Source organism: Accipiter gentilis, chromosome 31 (genome assembly GCF_929443795.1).
Source record: "Accipiter gentilis chromosome 31, bAccGen1.1, whole genome shotgun sequence".
Classification (NCBI taxonomy): Eukaryota; Metazoa; Chordata; class Aves; order Accipitriformes; family Accipitridae; genus Astur; species Astur gentilis.
In genome coordinates this window covers 18392992-18411725 of record NC_064910.1, presented here as the reverse complement: position 1 = coordinate 18411725, position 18734 = coordinate 18392992, and the positions used below count along the sequence as shown (strand labels likewise).

General features: G+C 38.8%; 1 protein-coding gene across 7 annotated transcripts in view; it reads right to left on the bottom strand.

Annotated features, from left to right (window-relative positions):
* Positions 1-277: 277 nt before the first annotated feature.
* FRMPD4 (FERM and PDZ domain containing 4) overlaps positions 278-18734 on the bottom strand; it is a 410476-nt gene continuing 392019 nt past the window's right edge. For 5 of the 7 annotated variants that reach the window (XM_049834627.1, XM_049834631.1, XM_049834629.1 and 2 more), the window contains exons 8-17: positions 18136-18267; positions 15938-16057; positions 15069-15205; positions 13728-13854; positions 11280-11369; positions 10501-10683; positions 7074-7212; positions 5414-6475; positions 3812-5083; positions 278-2590 (exon numbers count right to left, since the gene is read on the bottom strand). In XM_049834627.1, the coding sequence (XP_049690584.1) occupies positions 1239-2590; positions 3812-5083; positions 5414-6475; positions 7074-7212; positions 10501-10683; positions 11280-11369; positions 13728-13854; positions 15069-15205; positions 15938-16057; positions 18136-18267 (4614 nt within the window). In that variant the 3' untranslated portion in view covers positions 278-1238. Of the gene's footprint in view, positions 2596-3811; positions 5084-5413; positions 6476-7073; positions 7213-10500; positions 10684-11279; positions 11370-13727; positions 13855-15068; positions 15206-15937; positions 16058-18135; positions 18268-18734 lie in introns of all 7 variants that reach the window. The other 2 variants (XM_049834628.1, XM_049834633.1) reach the window with 2 other exon arrangements.

Below are 18734 nucleotides of genomic sequence, written 5' to 3'. Positions count from 1 at the left end.
AAAATTACCTACATCAGTTTGGAGAATGGTATTCTGCGCTTTCCACAAGGGCTGCTGCTCCTCGGTGACTGAAAAGTTTAACAGATGCTCTTGTGAAAGCCTGTTTGCCAGGTGACACTGAGAGGTGAAACACAAGACTACAAATTGTTCTCCAGAAAGGTTCAGATGGGAGAGATCGTTCACAAATTGCCTTTGTCATCACTCAGAGAAAAACTGTCTCTAGCTGGAAATATTTCAGAGATATTTATTGTATTCTGAAAACTTCATTTTATTTCTAACTTATTTACAGTTAAACATTCAGAATCATAAAATATGAAGTATAAAATATTTAACAAAATAGATGCAGTTCATGTCGTTCAGATGCACCATAGTTATATGATGAAACAGTAAACAGCATAGGAATTTCCTGACCATCGTCTCTCTCTCATTTACCAGGGAAAGGAGTGTGTAGACCTGCCCTAGACCTTCTGGTCTGACCAGTATGGCATCAACCTTTCATTTCAGAGAGACCACAACCACCACTCTGGTTTCTGTGTCCTTAGTCTTCCACAGTTACCTTCACTATCTAAAATGCCGACACTAATGTTCAATAAATCAGATACCCACTGCAGTTGGTATATTTTTTTTTTTAAATACAGAATTTCCTAGAAAAGAAGAATCAGGTAATTCAGGCCATATGAACAAAAGAGTCATTTATTATATATATATTCTCTAGTAAGTTATAATAGTCTCTTGGATTTTAAATGTCTTTTTGCTATTTTCAATGCTTAAAAATTATAATTTTAAAACATTAAATATTGTGTTATATACATTATGATTTAATTTCTCATTTCTAAACATGGAGCATTCTCCAAGTGAAAACTTGGATGAAACAGAAAACAACTTCATTGACATAACAGGCTTTAAAAGTTCACTTCATACAACCATAAATTTGACTATATGAAAAATAGCCAAACATCAATTTGCTTCTATATGGGATTTTTTCTGTTTGTTTTTCTGGTCTTAGGGAGAGGGTTTTTTTGGCTCTTGTTTCTGTATAAACGGAAGGACAGATCTGGTCATTACTTTTGTCATTGTTCAGTATTTTAACTTTTTTTTTAATCTCATACCTATTTTATATAAAATAACAAAATATACAGAGAAAGCTGAGTTTGTTACATTAGTTCATACACATACAGTAAATAAAAGTTTTTTATGTATGGCTTTGCAAAGGTAGATTATGAAGTGACTTTTGTATTTTATTTGTTTAAAAGCATTTTAAGAGAACGTGTTAGTGTGCTTACAATAGCGGCCATGGTAGTCGAATGTCGAGCCAAGAGTTTAATGCTAGGATCACTGGAGGTCTTGCCTGACACTGCTTCTGCAGCCTTCAGAAGACAAATGTAGTTTATTACAACCTCGTCTATCTTAGCTATAATTTCCTGCTGCTGTGTTTCAGAGTTCATGACTTTAACTAAACGCATGCAGGCTTCTGTTAAACAACAGAGTACTTGAAAGCTGGAAGTCATAGCTAAAAGCATTTCCTCAGGGCTTTTATCAGCCATGGCCATTTTCCTGCAGGCACTTCCCAACTGTCTCGATTCCATAGATAACAGTTGTTTGTACTTAGAAAGCTTAAGGTCATATGTTTCTGGATGTAAATCTTCTCGCTTGCCCATACTTGCTCGGACCAGTGAGAGTAGCTCATTGGCATCCTTTTGTGCTGCAACAAATCCATCAGGCATTGCATATGTCTTCTCCTTCATCACATTTATTCGCGTGATTCGTGCATCGAAGGCCACATCGTTGAGATTCACATCAATTTGGCCACCTTGGATGTCAGCACTGCTCTTCTCATGCGCGTTGACTGCCTCGTCTTGTGGGGGCTCAGCAGCTTTCGGGGACTCCAAGACTTTCTGCTCATTTTCACTGGAAAACAACTGACCAACTGGTTCTGCGAGCTCACACGGGATCTGCGGCTCGAAGAGATGTGAGAGCTGATGGCTGTCTTGTTCATCTTCGTCATCGTTGTCATCGTTTCCTCTGCTTAGGAAACAATAGCTAAAGGGGCCGCGACACCTCCAGGCACTGGTGTCCAGCTTCCGCAAGGGCAACGTTCGACACGGCTTGGAGTCCTTCTGACTGGCGCCTGTGCCCGAACACCTCTTACCGTCCTTCCTATCAGTGCTGACGTACACACAACTCTGGGAATAACTTTTTGACAGCTTTTTGCCCAGGGGGAGTTCCACCCTCCTCTCCGATTTGGATTCGTCCCTTCGGGTGATGTCCAGGCATTTCAAGCTGGCTGCGGCTGCCTTCTTTTCAAACAGCATCTCAATGCCTGCAGATCCTCCAATGATGCTGCTGCTGCGTCTCAGCACTTTCCTGTTGTGCGGCATCCTGAGGCTTCCTCCTATCATGTCATATGGCCGTAAACTAACTGTTGCCCCACAAGCCTGATTTACTTTGGGAATGTCACAAGAGTCTTGATTTTGACTTGGCACCTTTGATTCTGATAGCATGGATGATAGCATGATGGAGTCAGCTAGAGGCTGTCTAGGAAAAGCTGTAGGCATGCCTCCTTGTCTTCCCTTTTCAGGCTCTGTGAAAGCTACACTAGGGGTAGTAGAAGAGCAGACAGAATAATTAAGCATCACCCTGATAATATTCAGAGACTGAACTTTTAAATATCTTTAACAGTCAGGACAAATGGATTCCCGGTATTTCCCAGTGGTCTCCATTCCTCAAAATATTTCACAACAAATTCATTGCTAGTTCCTTGTGTCTTTTGTATTTCATTAAGATGACTCTTAAAATCTATCAACAAATTATAACTTATAAATAGTTATTTGTTCATTCCACTACAGCAGACTTATTTAAAAAAAGGAAGAGAAAATCATCTACAAAACATCCTAAATCTCCCCCAACATATGGACTGCATGTTTTCTATTAACTAATTGGATGATTATTTTCAGATTAAAATACCTTCTTTAACTACACCTGAGAGGGTAAGGAAAGATGCATTCATGGTAATTTTGGTTTGGTTATGTGGGTTTTCTGGCAGAGAAATAACATTTCTCATTCTAGCTCCTAGTCTGTTCCACTTCTGGATTTTCATGCGCTCACACACTACTGCTACATGTGGGTTGCAACCCAGGAAGAGGGAAACATTTAAAACCTAACTGAAAGAAGTTCTAATTCTATCGCTGAAAAACGCTGCATTTTTTTATAATAGTAAGTTCATAAAATCTCTTGAAATTGGAACTTAAAAATGCAGTAATGGTTCTATATGTAAATTATTCCTTAAGGAAACACCTACTGTCAGCTGGTGAGGTAAATACATGCTTAAGAAGGTAGTGACATTTTCACATCCTTACATTTAGAGCCTTTTATTCATACTGGCATGTTTTTGACAATCTGTTAAAATAGCATTTAAGATACATAATAAATGAATCACAGGTTTTTCTCTCCTACGTTAATATACCTTGTGAAGTCATCTTATAATCTAACAAGTATCCTGGAACTCAAGTGACTATGGATTTTGGAGAGGCTTCCAAAGAGTGGAAGAGAGGCCTCTCCATCAGAGTCCCCCCAAATATTTTTAACTGTAATGAGAGTTTTTTTTAAAAAATTGATCTTTTGTAAACAGCTCATAATAATATCTCAACGCGTACAAGTAAAATGAATAGATACGCTGAAGGTCTAATCCCACCGCCTGCTACAGCTTGATGATGTAGTTTCAGGTAAAGATAATGCAAATGTCTCACCTAGTCCTCAACGGTAACATGTAGCTTTAAAAGCAAACATAAGAAACGCTTTATTACTGCTGTACCTGTAGTTTCTTTTATCTTGGGGATCCGATGACATCCTTCTCTCAAAGTGCCGAACAGCGGGTCAGCATTAATTGCTGAATGCACGACAGGCACCGTCATTCTGTGACACACGGCTTCAGGCTGCTGGTGCAGGTCCTTGTATGTCGTTCCATGGTTTGGAAGAATGGCAGCTCTTTCATCTGCTGGAATATAGGCAATGCCCTTCATTGATGGGTCAGAGATAATGTGCTTAACATCAGAGGTACAAAGAGGAGATTCAACGGGGGTAGCACACGTGCTACTGCCGGTGCTGCATCCTGCGTCCACTGAAGAGCACTGAGAGCTTTGCAGCGAGAAATGGCCTTCACTTTGCAGAGATGACATGCGCTTAGCCAAGTGATATTCACAAAGTCTAGCCACGCTCTGCTCAGCTTCTGGAAGCTTTGAAGGATGGTCATCTGCAGATAAATCGGTATCTTCTGCGTCGTTTAGGTCTTTGGCTGAAGACACGGGAGTCATATCTGACAGAAAGTTTTCACCTTGGCTAAGCCCTGAGGTATCATCCTGATCCACCTCAGGATCTACTTCATCCTTACAGTCAGTTTCTGTTTTACCAAGGACAGGAACTCTTGGAAAAGTCTTCCCGTTCACTGTTTCTGGGCTTGGCTTATCTGCTGCCCCATCATCGGCAGCATACCATCTTTGGCGAAAGGCAGTTCTCTCCACATTAAAAGTGCTTAGGCGTTGACCGTCTCTTGCTGAAAGAGTTCCAAATTTAGCTTTTAGATCTTCATCAGGCTCTGCTTTTTTAGTTCCCTGTTGTTTTTTCACAGTAGCATTGCCATCAGAGGGTGCTTTTACTTCGCTGTCTGTCATCTTATTTTTCCTTTTACTAGTGCAAGAATATACCAAGGATCCCATGTGCAATTTGCTAAAATAATCAGTGACAGATTTTGTTTCCATGGTCTCTGGCTCCATTTCCATGTTATCCGAATGAAGAATCTGCTTTGAAGGCACAACTTTTGACTGTAGCTCTGCAGCCTGACGACCAGCCAAAGGCTGTGAAGGCTTCATGCCTGGCCCTCCAGCCTGATTCTTAGCGATGGGAAATTCAGTCTGCTCTTCCACAAGGGGTTGGTAGCCTTCGCTTGTGGTCAAAAACATACGTGCAGTGTTTTCTGACTGTTTCTGTGCTGCGGCTAGTTCAGAGCTTTCAGTCATTTCAGAGGAATTTGTTTCATTGCCAGAATCTGAAGATGACTCAGGGCTATATGCTCGCAGGATAGCTACACCTGCAAGCCACAAAAAATAAGAGTCAATTAAATGACAGCAGCCGAAGCACCTGGATAAGTGACAAGCAAAGGGTGTGTGTTAGAGACAAAAATATGCTTTGTAAGAATACTCTGACTTTATTGCACAGTTCCCGGGACAGGTAGTTTAATAACATAACGGTAGATCCATTAAATAATACGGAATATGATGTATGCATAATGATGGCAAAAAAAAAAAAAAGGGGGGAAACAAAAAAAAAAAACCAACCCTCATGAAATGGAGTATTTCCAAAGCTAAATAGATGAGATGGAATGATTTTCAATGAATAAATGTAACTATGGTGAAAGAACCTGAATTGTCATTCGTCTGCTGTTCCTCTGAAGCAGCCAAAGCTTCTAGCGCTTGAAGTGTAGAGACTACAGCATCATCTAGCCCCTTCTCACACTTCCCCTCTGTATTAGTAGGGACAGCGTCGATAAGCGACACTGGAATGTCATCATTGCCTAGGTTACTGGCTTGCTCCTTGTTGTCTCTAGGCTGCGTTGCTTGATTCTGAGAGTCTTCCTCATCTGAACTGTCCCTGAAGCCAGGTGGAGGAGCAGCAATGGCCATGTTTAAGGTATGCAATAGGAAATCATCTTCATTATCATCACCTTCCGGAGGTGGAAGTGAAGTCAGATCAATAATGTCATCGCTAGAACCAGAAAGGCTGAGAAGAGCAGGCCTATTGATTTCTCCTACCATGATGTCTTCTTCGCAGCTTACTTCATCTTCATCTTCGGCATCATCTGTGTTTTCTGCATAACAAATATCATGCAGCAAAGGCTCCTCTATCCCTTCTGCAGCTCCAAATATTTTACCATCATTTATAGTTGCATAAACAGAATTTGTAGCAAACTGAATGCTTTCAGCATCTGGTGACAACTCCAGGCCTTTAATGTCATTGGCATTATTAATATAAATGGCTCTTTGTTTTTCTAGTACTTCTGGACTTTCATCCAAAAGCCTTTCATAACCGAGAGTCTGGGGATTGATACCATCCAAGTTGTGATCTCCAAATATAAAGGAAACTTTTGCTCCCCTGGGGGAATCCTGTGCTTTCTTGCTAGATTCCAAACCTGAGAGTGACAGCAGTGAAGGCTGATTAAAATTTCTGGTTTCTTCTGCTTCAGTGGGGTCACTTGGCTTGGCCAGATGCTGATCAAATCCACCTGAATTATAAGTATTTTCTATGTACAGATGTCTGTGTTCTTTTTGACATAACAGACTTTCAGAAACATCTACAGTCTTCTGTTTTGGATCGGCAAAGGACATTTGAGTCTCCTGATCTCCTTCAGCCAGGAAAGTGGTAGTTTTTGGTATACAGTTCCACTCAGAAGCAAGGAGATTATGCTTCCCTCTATTTTCAGTTCCTATAGCATGGTGAAATAAAATCAACATTGTGAAATCAAAGAGCAAAGCCATGTAATTTTTAAACAATAGCTTGTTAATGCTGAGCAATAAACACTCTGAATAGGGCAGCTGAGCCACGACACACTTCAGAAAAGCACTTTCAAACTCACCTCTGCTCTAAGTTAAATATCTGTTGATTTAATGACCTAAAGTTTAACTGGTACTTTTGTACTTTAGCACAAAACTAAACCCCAGCTAGGTACAAATGCTGTTCCAGGAACAGTAACACAAAACCAAATCCCCAGCTGGTTTCTCCAATACCGTACGTATTCTTACAAAAGATATATGCACATAAAACAATAACACTCATAGGGAGCATGCACCTGTTTCACTACAGTATGAAAGAAATTCATCACCTGGTTTATTTTACCAGTAAGATGCTATCATAGGCTGAATATTAGAACACTATAAAGCTGAACTGATATATTGTGGTGCTAGGTCTGAGCCAGCAATCAGATCTCATTTGGCATAGCCTTGTATTTTTCTGGAGGTGCACTGGCTTAAGCTGGCTTCTGCTTTATACATTGGACCATCGTTAACATACTGTGCAATGAATACCTGTTTCTCGGCTCCCTGTATTTTTCTTGTTGGCCATGTTAAATATTGAGCGCCTTGAGTCAACCAGCAGTCTATAGTATCCAGCTGTTAGGCAAGCAAGATTCATTGCATCTGATGACTCCATCAGCAGAGTAATAGGCTAAGAAGAATACAACCAAGTCTTGGTTAAGGCTGTTCCTCATCAATCTGTTAAACTGCTGACAATACTACTACATGGAAGCAAAAGGAATCACATCACAAACACCACACTGAAAAATACACACAAGAACTTATTTTCCTTTCTACCAATATCGAACAGTATCAAGCATTTAGAAGACTGGAGTTGCAGTAAGATAGGAGTCCAACTGGGCATTTTAACAGCTGATTTTGCTCTATTTATGAATGAAGCTGACAATTTTAAGACTCTTGTTCCACCTTCTTCTTGCATAGATATATTATTCTCACCAAAGCACTGTCTACTGTTACTCTGAAACTGCCAAGAGCTAAGAACGCGGTACATTAGGCGTTGGAGTACTGCAGTAGCATGGGAATCTGCAGCTTCCCAGAAAATGAGGTGCCTGAAGCACATGTAAAGAAACAAGATACAGGAAGCAAACAGAGTCAGGGGAAGTTCAGGTTCAGAAAATACAGTAGTGAGGTTAAAGCTATCATTACACGGCAGTGACAGCAAATATTACAATGGCAGCTTAAAAGATTTTGGTGTTTGTGGCCTGGCATTACTGAAAAGACAAGTGATGAAAAAAATAAGCAGATAAACACAAAGAGAATGGAGAAAGATCCTCAGAAGGGAGATCAGCAAAGAAAACAAAGTCAAAGCATTTAGAAAAGAAAGTCAGACCTAACAAAAATGAGAGACCTCAGAGCTTTGAAAAACTATGGCTGCCAGGCTAGCAAGCATCAAACCCGAGACATCCACCTGAAACATACTTTAATTCCATTTTCTTTTGCAACAATCTATACATTTCTTTGCCTAAAACTTTTGTTCATGTCTCTGTAGCTTTTAACACCAAAAGCTGCTATTCTCAAATTTATTTTAAGGTGGCTAGCCTCTACAACTCCTAGAGAGGAAATAAAAATGAAGCCTTTAGCATGATACATAGATAGAAATTACACTGTAGACAACCCATCTTATCACTCACAGTTTGCAGTGACTCATAGCTATGTGGACATTTGTGACAATTTATCATAATTTTGCATGCAGAGCCCACTGTCACAAGACAGATGCAGGGACCTGCATCATTTGTTCCAGGAGCAACATTACATACAACAAAGATGGCTCTCCAACTTACTCAACCCCTTACCAGTTAAAAGACAACTGATTCTGATGGAGGCTGTGGCCAAAACATAACTGATGATCATAGCTTACTACCAAACCCACAATAGGTCTGATAATTTTTTAAATGCCGGTGGTGCAGCATTTTGGCCAGAATACTCCAGGTGCCCTGAATGTCATATGAACAGTTTTCAGCAACATGGAAAAATTCAAGCATTTTTGTTTTCTTTAAAGTATTTTGTGCTACAGTTTGAGCTTCTATTCAGTACCTGTTTCTTTCAAAGCATTCAACTATAGCTATAAAAGTTAACTATAAATTACCAAACCTACAATGGGCTGATTAATCTCTGTTCTTTTGAGTGACTACTAAAAACTAACATTTGAAATGCTACGTTCATCTCAAATTTTCTGCAGCGATTGACAGAAATGGATGACCTCCACAGAACTCTCAGATTGCAGAAAACAGGTGCTGTGAACTACTGGTAACCTGCTGAACAGTCCTATGACAGCTAAACTTTTATTGCCTGCTTCTGCCAAGTGATACATGTTTGAGAAGACATTAAAAAGAATCAAAAATAAAATAAAAATCCAAACTGTTTATTCATGTATTCATTGAGGAAATATTGGCATATATGACATATTTTGGCATATTCAGAATCTGGATATATGAACCTGCTACCTTAGGGTAAACTAAGGGATGAAAACATCAGTTGAGAACACCTACCTGCGTGTGCCTGCATCTCCTGCACAGGACACAGTGACAACCCCTACTCGTGCCCCACAGAGAGGCAATTTTTTGTTAGATTCCATCCAGAGCCTCTCAGAGTTGTAATTTTAATGTTAGGCCAGTCTCTGTGGGTTTAAGATTACTTGTGTCGAAATGCAAGGAGATGGGGATATACGTGGTTTGCAATAAAACAGTAACAGTATTATAATATAAACCAACATAATACCATGGTAATATGTAATACTATGGCATACAGTGCTGCATTTTACATACGAGCAGATGGGAAGGATTTAATTTCTATATTACTTTCGCCATCTGTAAGAAGGTGATAACAGCTTTCTCACAAGAGTGCTACGGGTTTAGCACAGTAATGCAGGTAAAGTAGCCTGAGATCCTCAGATTTTATCATTGCTAAGTACAGTGAAAGAGATGCTGTGTTCACCAACCTGTACATTTCTCTTAAATTGCTGTCAAAGAGCATATAGATTAATCTACAGCAATGTTTTTTTCATTAACTTAAATACAGGGAAACAGTTCCAGGTCAATAAACCTAAAGCATTCAAAGCAAAAGCTTAGTAAAATATTCCTTGTGTATGTTTTTATGTATAGCTGGGTAAGCAAAAAGAACTGCTAGGCTCTACTTATTTTAACAGAACATTTAAGTTTCAAGTGTGATGAGAAGTCTTCCTTCAATCTCCGATTATCCTTATTAATGCTCTAGACAGTCTATGAAGCCTTTCACTTCAAACCACACCAAGAACCAGAACAATATATCTACAGAACTCCACTCATTGCCACTAGATGCCACAGACACAAAGTGTTAAGTGGGATTTAAGAGAAATTAAATGACCAGAGGTAGATGAAGAACATCTGTGAATATATTATGTAGGGCAAAGCAGTGAACCTGTATTATAAGGGCTAAGAAAAAACCTTGCCTTTTTACAGTTTATTTCATTGGTAACCGCTATGCGGTTACTTACAGTGAACTTTGCAGATAAACACTGGCTTACAGAGGACACTGGTCTGATGCAGCTGGAGATTCTCTAATGGTAATAATATTGTCTGTTACACTAGAAAGAGCTTCTAGGGGCTCAAGGAGCTTCTAGGGGCTCAAAAAGTTTCAAAAGAAAGCCAATTTCATCATCACCTCTTCTCACCATGGAAATGAAGGAAGACAACAACACAGCAAGTTGCCTGGGGCCAGCCAAGAGAAAAATCAGAATAGAATACGCCAGTCTGGTACCCTGTAGGCCCCTCAAATGCCCAAGCCATACTCTACACGCACTCTGACCAAAAAAGAGCTAAAAACGCACCCTCAGATTATTATTGGCATGAAAATATTCAAGACAGTAGAGCTTGATCAAAAACTCAAAGACAAAACCATTATTTAAAGATGTTATATCAATATAAATCAACAACAAACTTACTTTTACATCTAAGACATGCAGCTCAACTCTAACACTGCTTTCGTCTTCTGTAAACATCTCAATCCTGTTCACGTGGCTGAAGTCTGCCAGGAGAGCCACCAGGTTTGTTTTGGTGTTTATCACATGACTGATTCCGTACCGCGGCCCTACTAACAGCGTCACTTCTGAACGCTTTTCTCCCTGCTTTAGCAGAAAAAGAAAAAAAGCAAAAGTAAAAAACATGATAGGTACTGCATAGTGACAGAAATCACCACTGCCTTCTTTCATTTTCATGGAGCTACATTTGCCTTGACATTTCTACACTAAAGATTATTAAGTTTTTCTAAGACGAGACGATATACATGAACATACTTGATTCATAATTAAAAACAAAAAGTAAAGGAATCTGCTGCTGGATATTGACTATACTCTAGTTTTTAGATGGATAGTTGGATGGACAGATGGATGGATGGACTCTGCTTCTGCTAAAAGAAAATCTTTGTCACTAAGAGTTTTCCACACTGATAATTTTAGTATTGTATAGTTAATTGGATGGCACTATTTGCCAAGAAGGTGCTACCTATCTCCAAATCCCCAGTAAAATTCAAATTATAACAGGAATGTTATTTTCAAGATGAAAAGAAAAAAAAAAAAGATTTGGTTCAATTAACAATGATTTTTTAAGTGTATAAATAGAACCTAAACTTCTAAACAAAATGATATGGTCCAGCTATTGCAAAAAAGGCATTCAGATTAAAAAAATCAAGAAAGGAGAGAGACTATTTCAAGAGAAGTATTACCACTAGTGTTGCCTTGAAAACACGCCCTCCATATAATCGTAGATCACTGAGGAACTTTAGATAATGCACCTTGGCTTGCAGAGCAGATAGCTGAGGAAGGAGAAACAGGGGTAAGAGGTAGTGGTAGAAATCAACATATTACCAAATTCAGAAAGAAAATGTATTTGTGTAGTCTAAGGAGAATGGACTGCAATAACAGCTTTTCAGAGCCTGAAACTAGATCATTAGATGCTTGAGTTTCAAATGAGGAGAAACAGTTTCATTCTTAAAATTAAGATCTTGTTTGTTTAGTTAAAATGCACTGAGGACTTGGGTATGGGCAGATCAGAGCACTGCAAGAACATCGTGATTGCTCCAATGAAAGGAAAATGTTAAACTACTCAGATTAAACATCTGTTCATTGAGGGATTTCAAGGCTAGACAGCAGCTTTCCATTCATAATCACCGTCAGTTCTTAAACATTTATGTACCTATACAGAGAAAGGGAACAAAGAATTTGCTTTTGTCAGCTATGTGTATTACATTTTGCTAGGTACTTGTGGCATATGGCATATTATTCCACCTCATTACTGCATTTCCTATTTTTTTAAAATAAAACCCTTCCACTATATTTAGTAGGGAATAAATCTGAAAGCTAAATACAGTACATCAATACATATGACCATATCATGCAATACGTGTCATAATTTATCTTCTTTTTTCTCCTCTGAGCTTAAACTACCTACTTAAAGAGGAACAACTTGGAAATATTTTATAAGACTGAATGGAAACAAGGAACAGTTTATTTTACCCAGTCTGGACCCAAACCTTGTACCTCCCCAGTGTAAATCCTTATATCTGGACTTTTAAAAGATAAGTTCAAACAAGCTCATCTCATTTGCTGCTCTCATTTCAGCCACTGGATTTCTAATTCAAAATCTTATTTGATCTTGAACAGCATTTCGAGAGCCCCTACCCTAAGGTTTTTCTAGACACCAAGGAGGAAATGGATCTGAAGCAGAGCAACTAGTGGTGATGCTCTCCCCTTCCCTTCACCAGGTGTCAGTTGGTGGAGAAATACACAGGGGCTGTAAAAGATGTAAAAAACGGGAGAATCCTGAGAATGACAGGCTTCCCTTCATGCGGAGGGAGAGAAGACCCCAGAAAGAAATCAGTTCCTGTGTTAGTACCTACAAGCGAGACAGGAGGTGACGATGAGCTCAGATGCTTTGTTTCTGAGACCTACCTGCTAAAAAAGCAGGTGGGCACACAATATATTTCCAAAGCTCAAATCAAAAAGAATGCAGCAAAACCAATGAATTCTGCTTGCTGCAGGAAGGGACTGTTGCAACCTCTCTTCTGACCCAGAACCGATACCGTACGCTACTTCATCACCTGCAAGGCTTGCAGCAGCAATGGCTTCCAAAATAAATCCAAATTTACACTACCAGGATGAACAATAAGCGATTGGCATTATTTGGCTTTAGCTTCAGCAGTACAGAAGGTGGCCTTTCTTCCTGAGCATCGCAGGTCAAACACATAGAGCTGCATTCCCAGTCATGACGTGATCGGAAACCTCCAAGCAGGATTTCTGCTGATCACAATAAACCTTAGCTCAGGCACCAGGTGTTTGGGGGTTTTTCCGTTCAGAAACAAAGTGTCATGAAGCAGGATTCAACTCATTTTATGTCTCAACTAGTCACTCTTAGGTTCTTTTTATAGTCCACGGAGAAAAATAGGCATTTCTAGGACACAAGTCATCTGACCTATTTTTGGTTCCTGATGTGGGATGGGATGAATCGCTCCCTAGAAGTGCCTGTTTCTCTCCATTGACTACAAAGAGAGGCGAGATGACTTGCATAAAGAAACCTCATTATGGTGCCTCAAACCAGCCCCAGCTGTATGCATGTAGCAAAGGCATTTCTCAGAGACATTGTCTTCCACATGTTTTTTCCGGCTGAAGTGAAAGCTTAGTGCTAAGAAAAGCATTTTACAACAGCAAGGAGGGTCACTCACTGTAAGGACCACCATCTATCCAGTTAGATTCAGGACACAGTGAAAAGTCTCTACCTACAGCATAACAGAAAACAACCCTAAAAACCAGCATTTGTGTCAGGCCCACAGGTTAATGTGGTTCAGATGAGAGTATCAGAGAGAGAAAAATAACTTTCCTAACAAGTCTGCCATTAATAGGAAGCACTAAATGAATTTAAAAATATGTATCTTTATCATACATGAAGTACTAATAACCAGTTTTCTGGCCTTCTCAAGATAAGAAGATAGCTTAGTTGGGGTATAATTAATTATTTTTAATTGTTCTTGGCTATGTTCTACCAAGCACCAAAAGTTACATCTCTGAAAATATAATGGCTAGGTGTTTCTCCGAAGGATTAACTTTAAATGTTTCCCATGTATGCCACCCTTTCTGTTCTTTAAAACGTATTTTCCATTAAGATGCAAATGTAATACCTTTTTACCCGGAGGAACTAGGTTTTGATTTGCTTTGACAAGGTGTGAAAGTGCTTTCTTTATGTTCTTTTCTTTCATGCTTTGCAGCACAGCAGATGGAAGAAAAGTCTCTAATCCCCATTCTTTTCTGCAATAAAAGGCATATATTTAATTTCACATTCCTGTGATGATTATTTATCTAAAGACCGGTGACTATGATGCCAAGTGAATGAACACCTGAAAACAGAAGGAGAGTTGATCAAGTCCAGAGTTTTAAAATAACGCATTATTTTCTATATTCAAACTACATATTATTTATGAAAAAGATGCTTTAAAATGATATATAATCTCTTTTCTATCCCTTCCATCATGCCATTCAGAAAATACATTTTAAGTTGTTATGTTTAAAGTCTATGCTGTGTTGTTAAACACCACTTAATTACATAGGCAAGTACCACTATAGAATTAAAATTGCTGAAGATTTAACAACATAACGTCAGATTTAATTTTATTTTCTAGGCTTTTTTTAGAACATGCAAACCAGCCAGCCATTTTCTTTGTCACTTATATTTTGTGGGTTTTTTCCCCCTCAAAAACAACCAGTCCTCTCCTTTTACTGAATTTTCTTCTCTGCTTGAAGCACCCCTTTTGATAGAAGACTGACTTTTCACTTGTAATTATTTCTGCTGATTCATTAATAGGATACAATATAACATGATCTTCAGTTAGGTAGATAAACTCTACGAGATTTAGTGTGCAACAGTTATTATTTCCATTCTGTAAGTAAATTAAGCAACAATAACAAAAGGTTGGGTGTTTGAGTTTTGTGGGGTTTGTTTTTGTTTTTGTTTTTTAAATCCAAGCAGCTGTACACACAGTTGCATTTTGGAAATCTTCTTTTGCTTTGTAGTTACATATACATGCTGTCTAACATAAAACAGGTGCCTGCTGGGATACTTCTGTATTTAAGAAATCTTACAAATGGAATCTAAGACCCTACAGTCTTCTGAACCAAGAAATCACCTGAATCTTACTATAATAATCTCTACTAAAACCTTAGGATTCAGACCATATATAAACTTAGATCTGACCTCTAAATCATTGAAAGCAAATGAGTTAATCTTATTTACATTAAGAGGCTATTTCATATGCCTAAACAGATGACAAAAAGGTCAACGGACCAAAAGCTCCATACTTACATCTCTTAACACACCTGAATCAATTTCAGTGACAAAGAATGAACCTAAAATTGGTGCATACATACAGACATATTAAAGCAACAACCTTAAAGAATCTAGGAGCTACTCCTAAAAGAGAAATGTTTACTCCACTTCTAAAGAACACACTGCCTTCTCAACTTACTCTATATATTTGAGAGATATTTTCTGAGTTTGCTTGGTGGTCACAGTTGCAATATACATTTGTAATGCAGCCAACCGCAGGGCAATGTCGTATTTCAGTTCTGGTCCAAATCTTTCCTGAACCACGTCGTTACAGCTCTGCCAAAGAACCAGTAGAGGGAGCATCAAGTTAAAAAATCTTGAACTAAAAATAAATTATAGTCTTTTTTTTTTTTTTATTAACATTGCATGAAGAGTAACCCTGAACTCAGAAGCAGGACCACGCTGAAGGTAGGACTGCTGCTCTCAGAGGTGTCAGATGCTCACCAGGATATGGGCACTTCTGAAGAACCCAAGTACTTCTGCCAAAGAGCAGAAGGCATGAGCAGTTTGATCTAAGCTCTCTTCATCCTTCCTGGGGAGAACAGTAATCCTCTTTCACAAAGAGCGCTGGGAAGGTATCAGTGTATCTGGACTCAGGATAGCAGGATTCTACCTGGTGAGATACCCAGGAGAACCACATTGCTTGTACATCAGCTTTCTCGTCCATTTTACTGGAAGTTCCTTTTCAGACATAATTTCTGTCTGATATTACAGTACCAGAAATCAGTATTAGCAATTACTTCAGCTTCATCTTTTCTAAAGCCAAATATATTTTGGAAAGATATCAAAGCATTACTATTTGGAGAGACTTAGGAAGGAAGGGGACTTTGCAGATGATAAAGATTTGCACATTCCCCAAGTGCATTCATTGGCTTTATGCAGCAGAAATAAAAACCAGGATTTACTGCAGCCACGCTTTTCTAAGTGAAGATATAAATCTATATATACACTGAGTGCAACTATCTTTTTATTCTCCTTTACACTAACAATGGCCGTGCTTTCACTTACCTGTACATACAGATATTCAAAAGCAACCGGATCTCTTCTCAAAAGATCAATGGGATCCTTTGGGACAAAGCTAATCCTGAAAAGACATCTCATCTTATGCGAGCTTGGCCTTTGTGTCACCTAGGACAGTGCAATAATCATATTAGAGCTTGGCAACCCTGGTCAAGCAATGCAGTCTGCAGTCTTGGGCAATGCGACCCTGCTCCAGCGAGACGTGGGAGCAAGAAAAATAATTCTGTCCAAGAAAGAGCTTTGCCATGGGCTCCTCATTAAGTTCTTCACATAGGAACATCATATATATAATCTTGTGGAAAGATTTTTAGACTCATATAGGCATGACTGCCCAATACAACTCATCCTCAGAGCAACACAGTTCACTCATTCCAAACCAAAGTGAAAGGACAGAAAAAACAGACCTTAATGAAAACCATCCAAGTGAAATACAAACCGAGTTGTGCTTCAGCAGGACCAAAACACTCATAAATGAGAAGGGCTAGAAGGTTTTGGGGGCAAGGTCACATTTTATTTCTTAGACTGACTGAGAACATAGGCAAAGCACAGCCTGGCAGCTATTATTCTCACTTTCTCTTGCTTGTTTTAATCCATTAGGCAATTTGTGAGAAATTAGGTCTGTTTCCTGGGTTGTTCTGGATTAAGAGACCTACCCCATGACTTCTGAGCAAGACAAATGTCTTCCGATACACTACAAAATGAAAAAGACCGCTTTGCATGTTGGTCAGCAAAACTTTGTTAAGTGTGTAACACCGTAATCTGGGTATATTCACGGGGGACCACGGCATAGCTAATGAATAATTGGATGAAACATTATAATGGAGCAACATTATAATGGCAAATTAAAGTATTGCTGATTTTACAGGAACTTCAAAGAAGACACCCTCAGAATTAATGTAGTTTATGTAGTTTACTTAATTAGGCTAATGCAGTTAGAGAGTTAGTGTACTTTATAATCAACATCTTTAATTGATAAAACTATACTTCTAAAAATCTCCAATGAAGCCTCTGTCTTGCCCTAACAATTTTCAAAAACTATGTTTATCTCACATTGTCTCTGACCTCATTCCTAAGTATCTAGGCATACTCTGTATGTATAAATAAAAGCTGCAGATGGGATTTTTGAAAGCTCACTGTGTTGGCTTATTCTGATCCTTCTGATTTCAATGAGCATTTACCAATTACTTCAAAGACGGACAACTAGGCCAGGAGAGCCAGTACTGAGTACTTCTGGATACTGTGCAATGACTGGGTAGCTTATACCCACAAGAAAAGAATGTTGACATGGCAAAGTCAAGTGCTTAAAGGTTAGAAAATGCTAGAAAGACTGTTAGCTGGTAAACTAAGCTCCTTCATACTATTACACAGACTCTAGTTATATGATCAAGGGAATTCTGGCATTTAAATTAAATATTTTTTCCCCATCCCATCTAAGAATCCATTTCTCTTTTTTTTTTTTTTTTTTTTTAACATCTAGGTGAAATTTAAAAAATACTAACATTCTCCTGAAACATAGAAGTATCATGGAAAATTTCAGGCTAAACAGTTTGCCAAAATGATAAGCAGCCAAAATCAGCGTCCTCTGCTGGGAACTGTGAAGCAACTTTACCTCTAGTCACACCTCCCTGATCTAAGGAAGAAAGTCACACCAGCATTTTCAGGTCCCAATTCATCATCACTGAAGTGACATAATGTTTCGCTGCGTAAATAAGCCAAACTTGGCTTCATCAGAAAGAGTATTATTCCCCGTCACCCAGATACAGATCTGTATAATCAGATAGCAACCAAAGATCAAAATAAGGTTTTTAAAGGCATTTGGGCAGGCTGTGGCTCTCAGAATTATCACCATGGATTGTCCAGCTGTTGAGAATGTTTGCTAGCTGGGCCATGCACGATATGAAAGAGGCTTGATAATATTTTCTAGCTTTCAGTCTGATCTTTAATAAACTTTTAAATATTTTTAAATGGCCCAACAAAGCAATGAAATATGATGCCTATATAATAGAAAAAATAACTGTTTTCTGTGAGAACCTGATTCTTACAACCACATCTAAATACTGTTGCTATTTGATAGACTGTATCAAACTATAAATCTTGCAGTTAACTCACTTGAGTAATAAAAAGGTGGATAATTTACTGATTAACCCATCTCATTAATATCTGTTTTCACATATCATTACACAAACCTGAGTTAGAGTCTCCTGTTCATGTAGCAAAAGGAGTTTCGTTCCAGATCCTTCAACCCTCTGCTCCAGCATCAGGGAAAAGTGTTCAATACACTTGATGGAAAGCTTTTCTTGGAGTGTTAAGATGACGTCCTAATTAACAAAGGAGTCATAAAATGTGCTTAAATTCATGAAGTGCTTGGGACCCAGTTCTTCACTGCCACGCACCCTGCATGTACCCAGCACAGGTTGGAAGCCCAGATGTTAAACGGGAGGACGGTCGTGTTTCGTGCCTGCTCTGCACGAGTATACAGGACATCACACACATTCACCAGTGAAAAATCAGCAACTTTCTGTGCAGTTTAACATGCAAATTATACTTGTGCAGCCCTTAGATTGTATCTGTCTGTCTCCCTGGAAAAAAACCCTCTCCATCAGCAAAGGAGAGAGTCTTGCCACTATTCTCTTCACTTACTGTTGGGGCAGGGCCACCGCGTAGTATAAACTTAATTTACATGTTCAACAAAAAAATTAAATGAATGGCCTTTATTTGTTCTTACGGCAAGGGTTTTTTCTTAAGTCCATGTCCTAAGTTTTAAATGCTGACAGAAAAGTCAGCA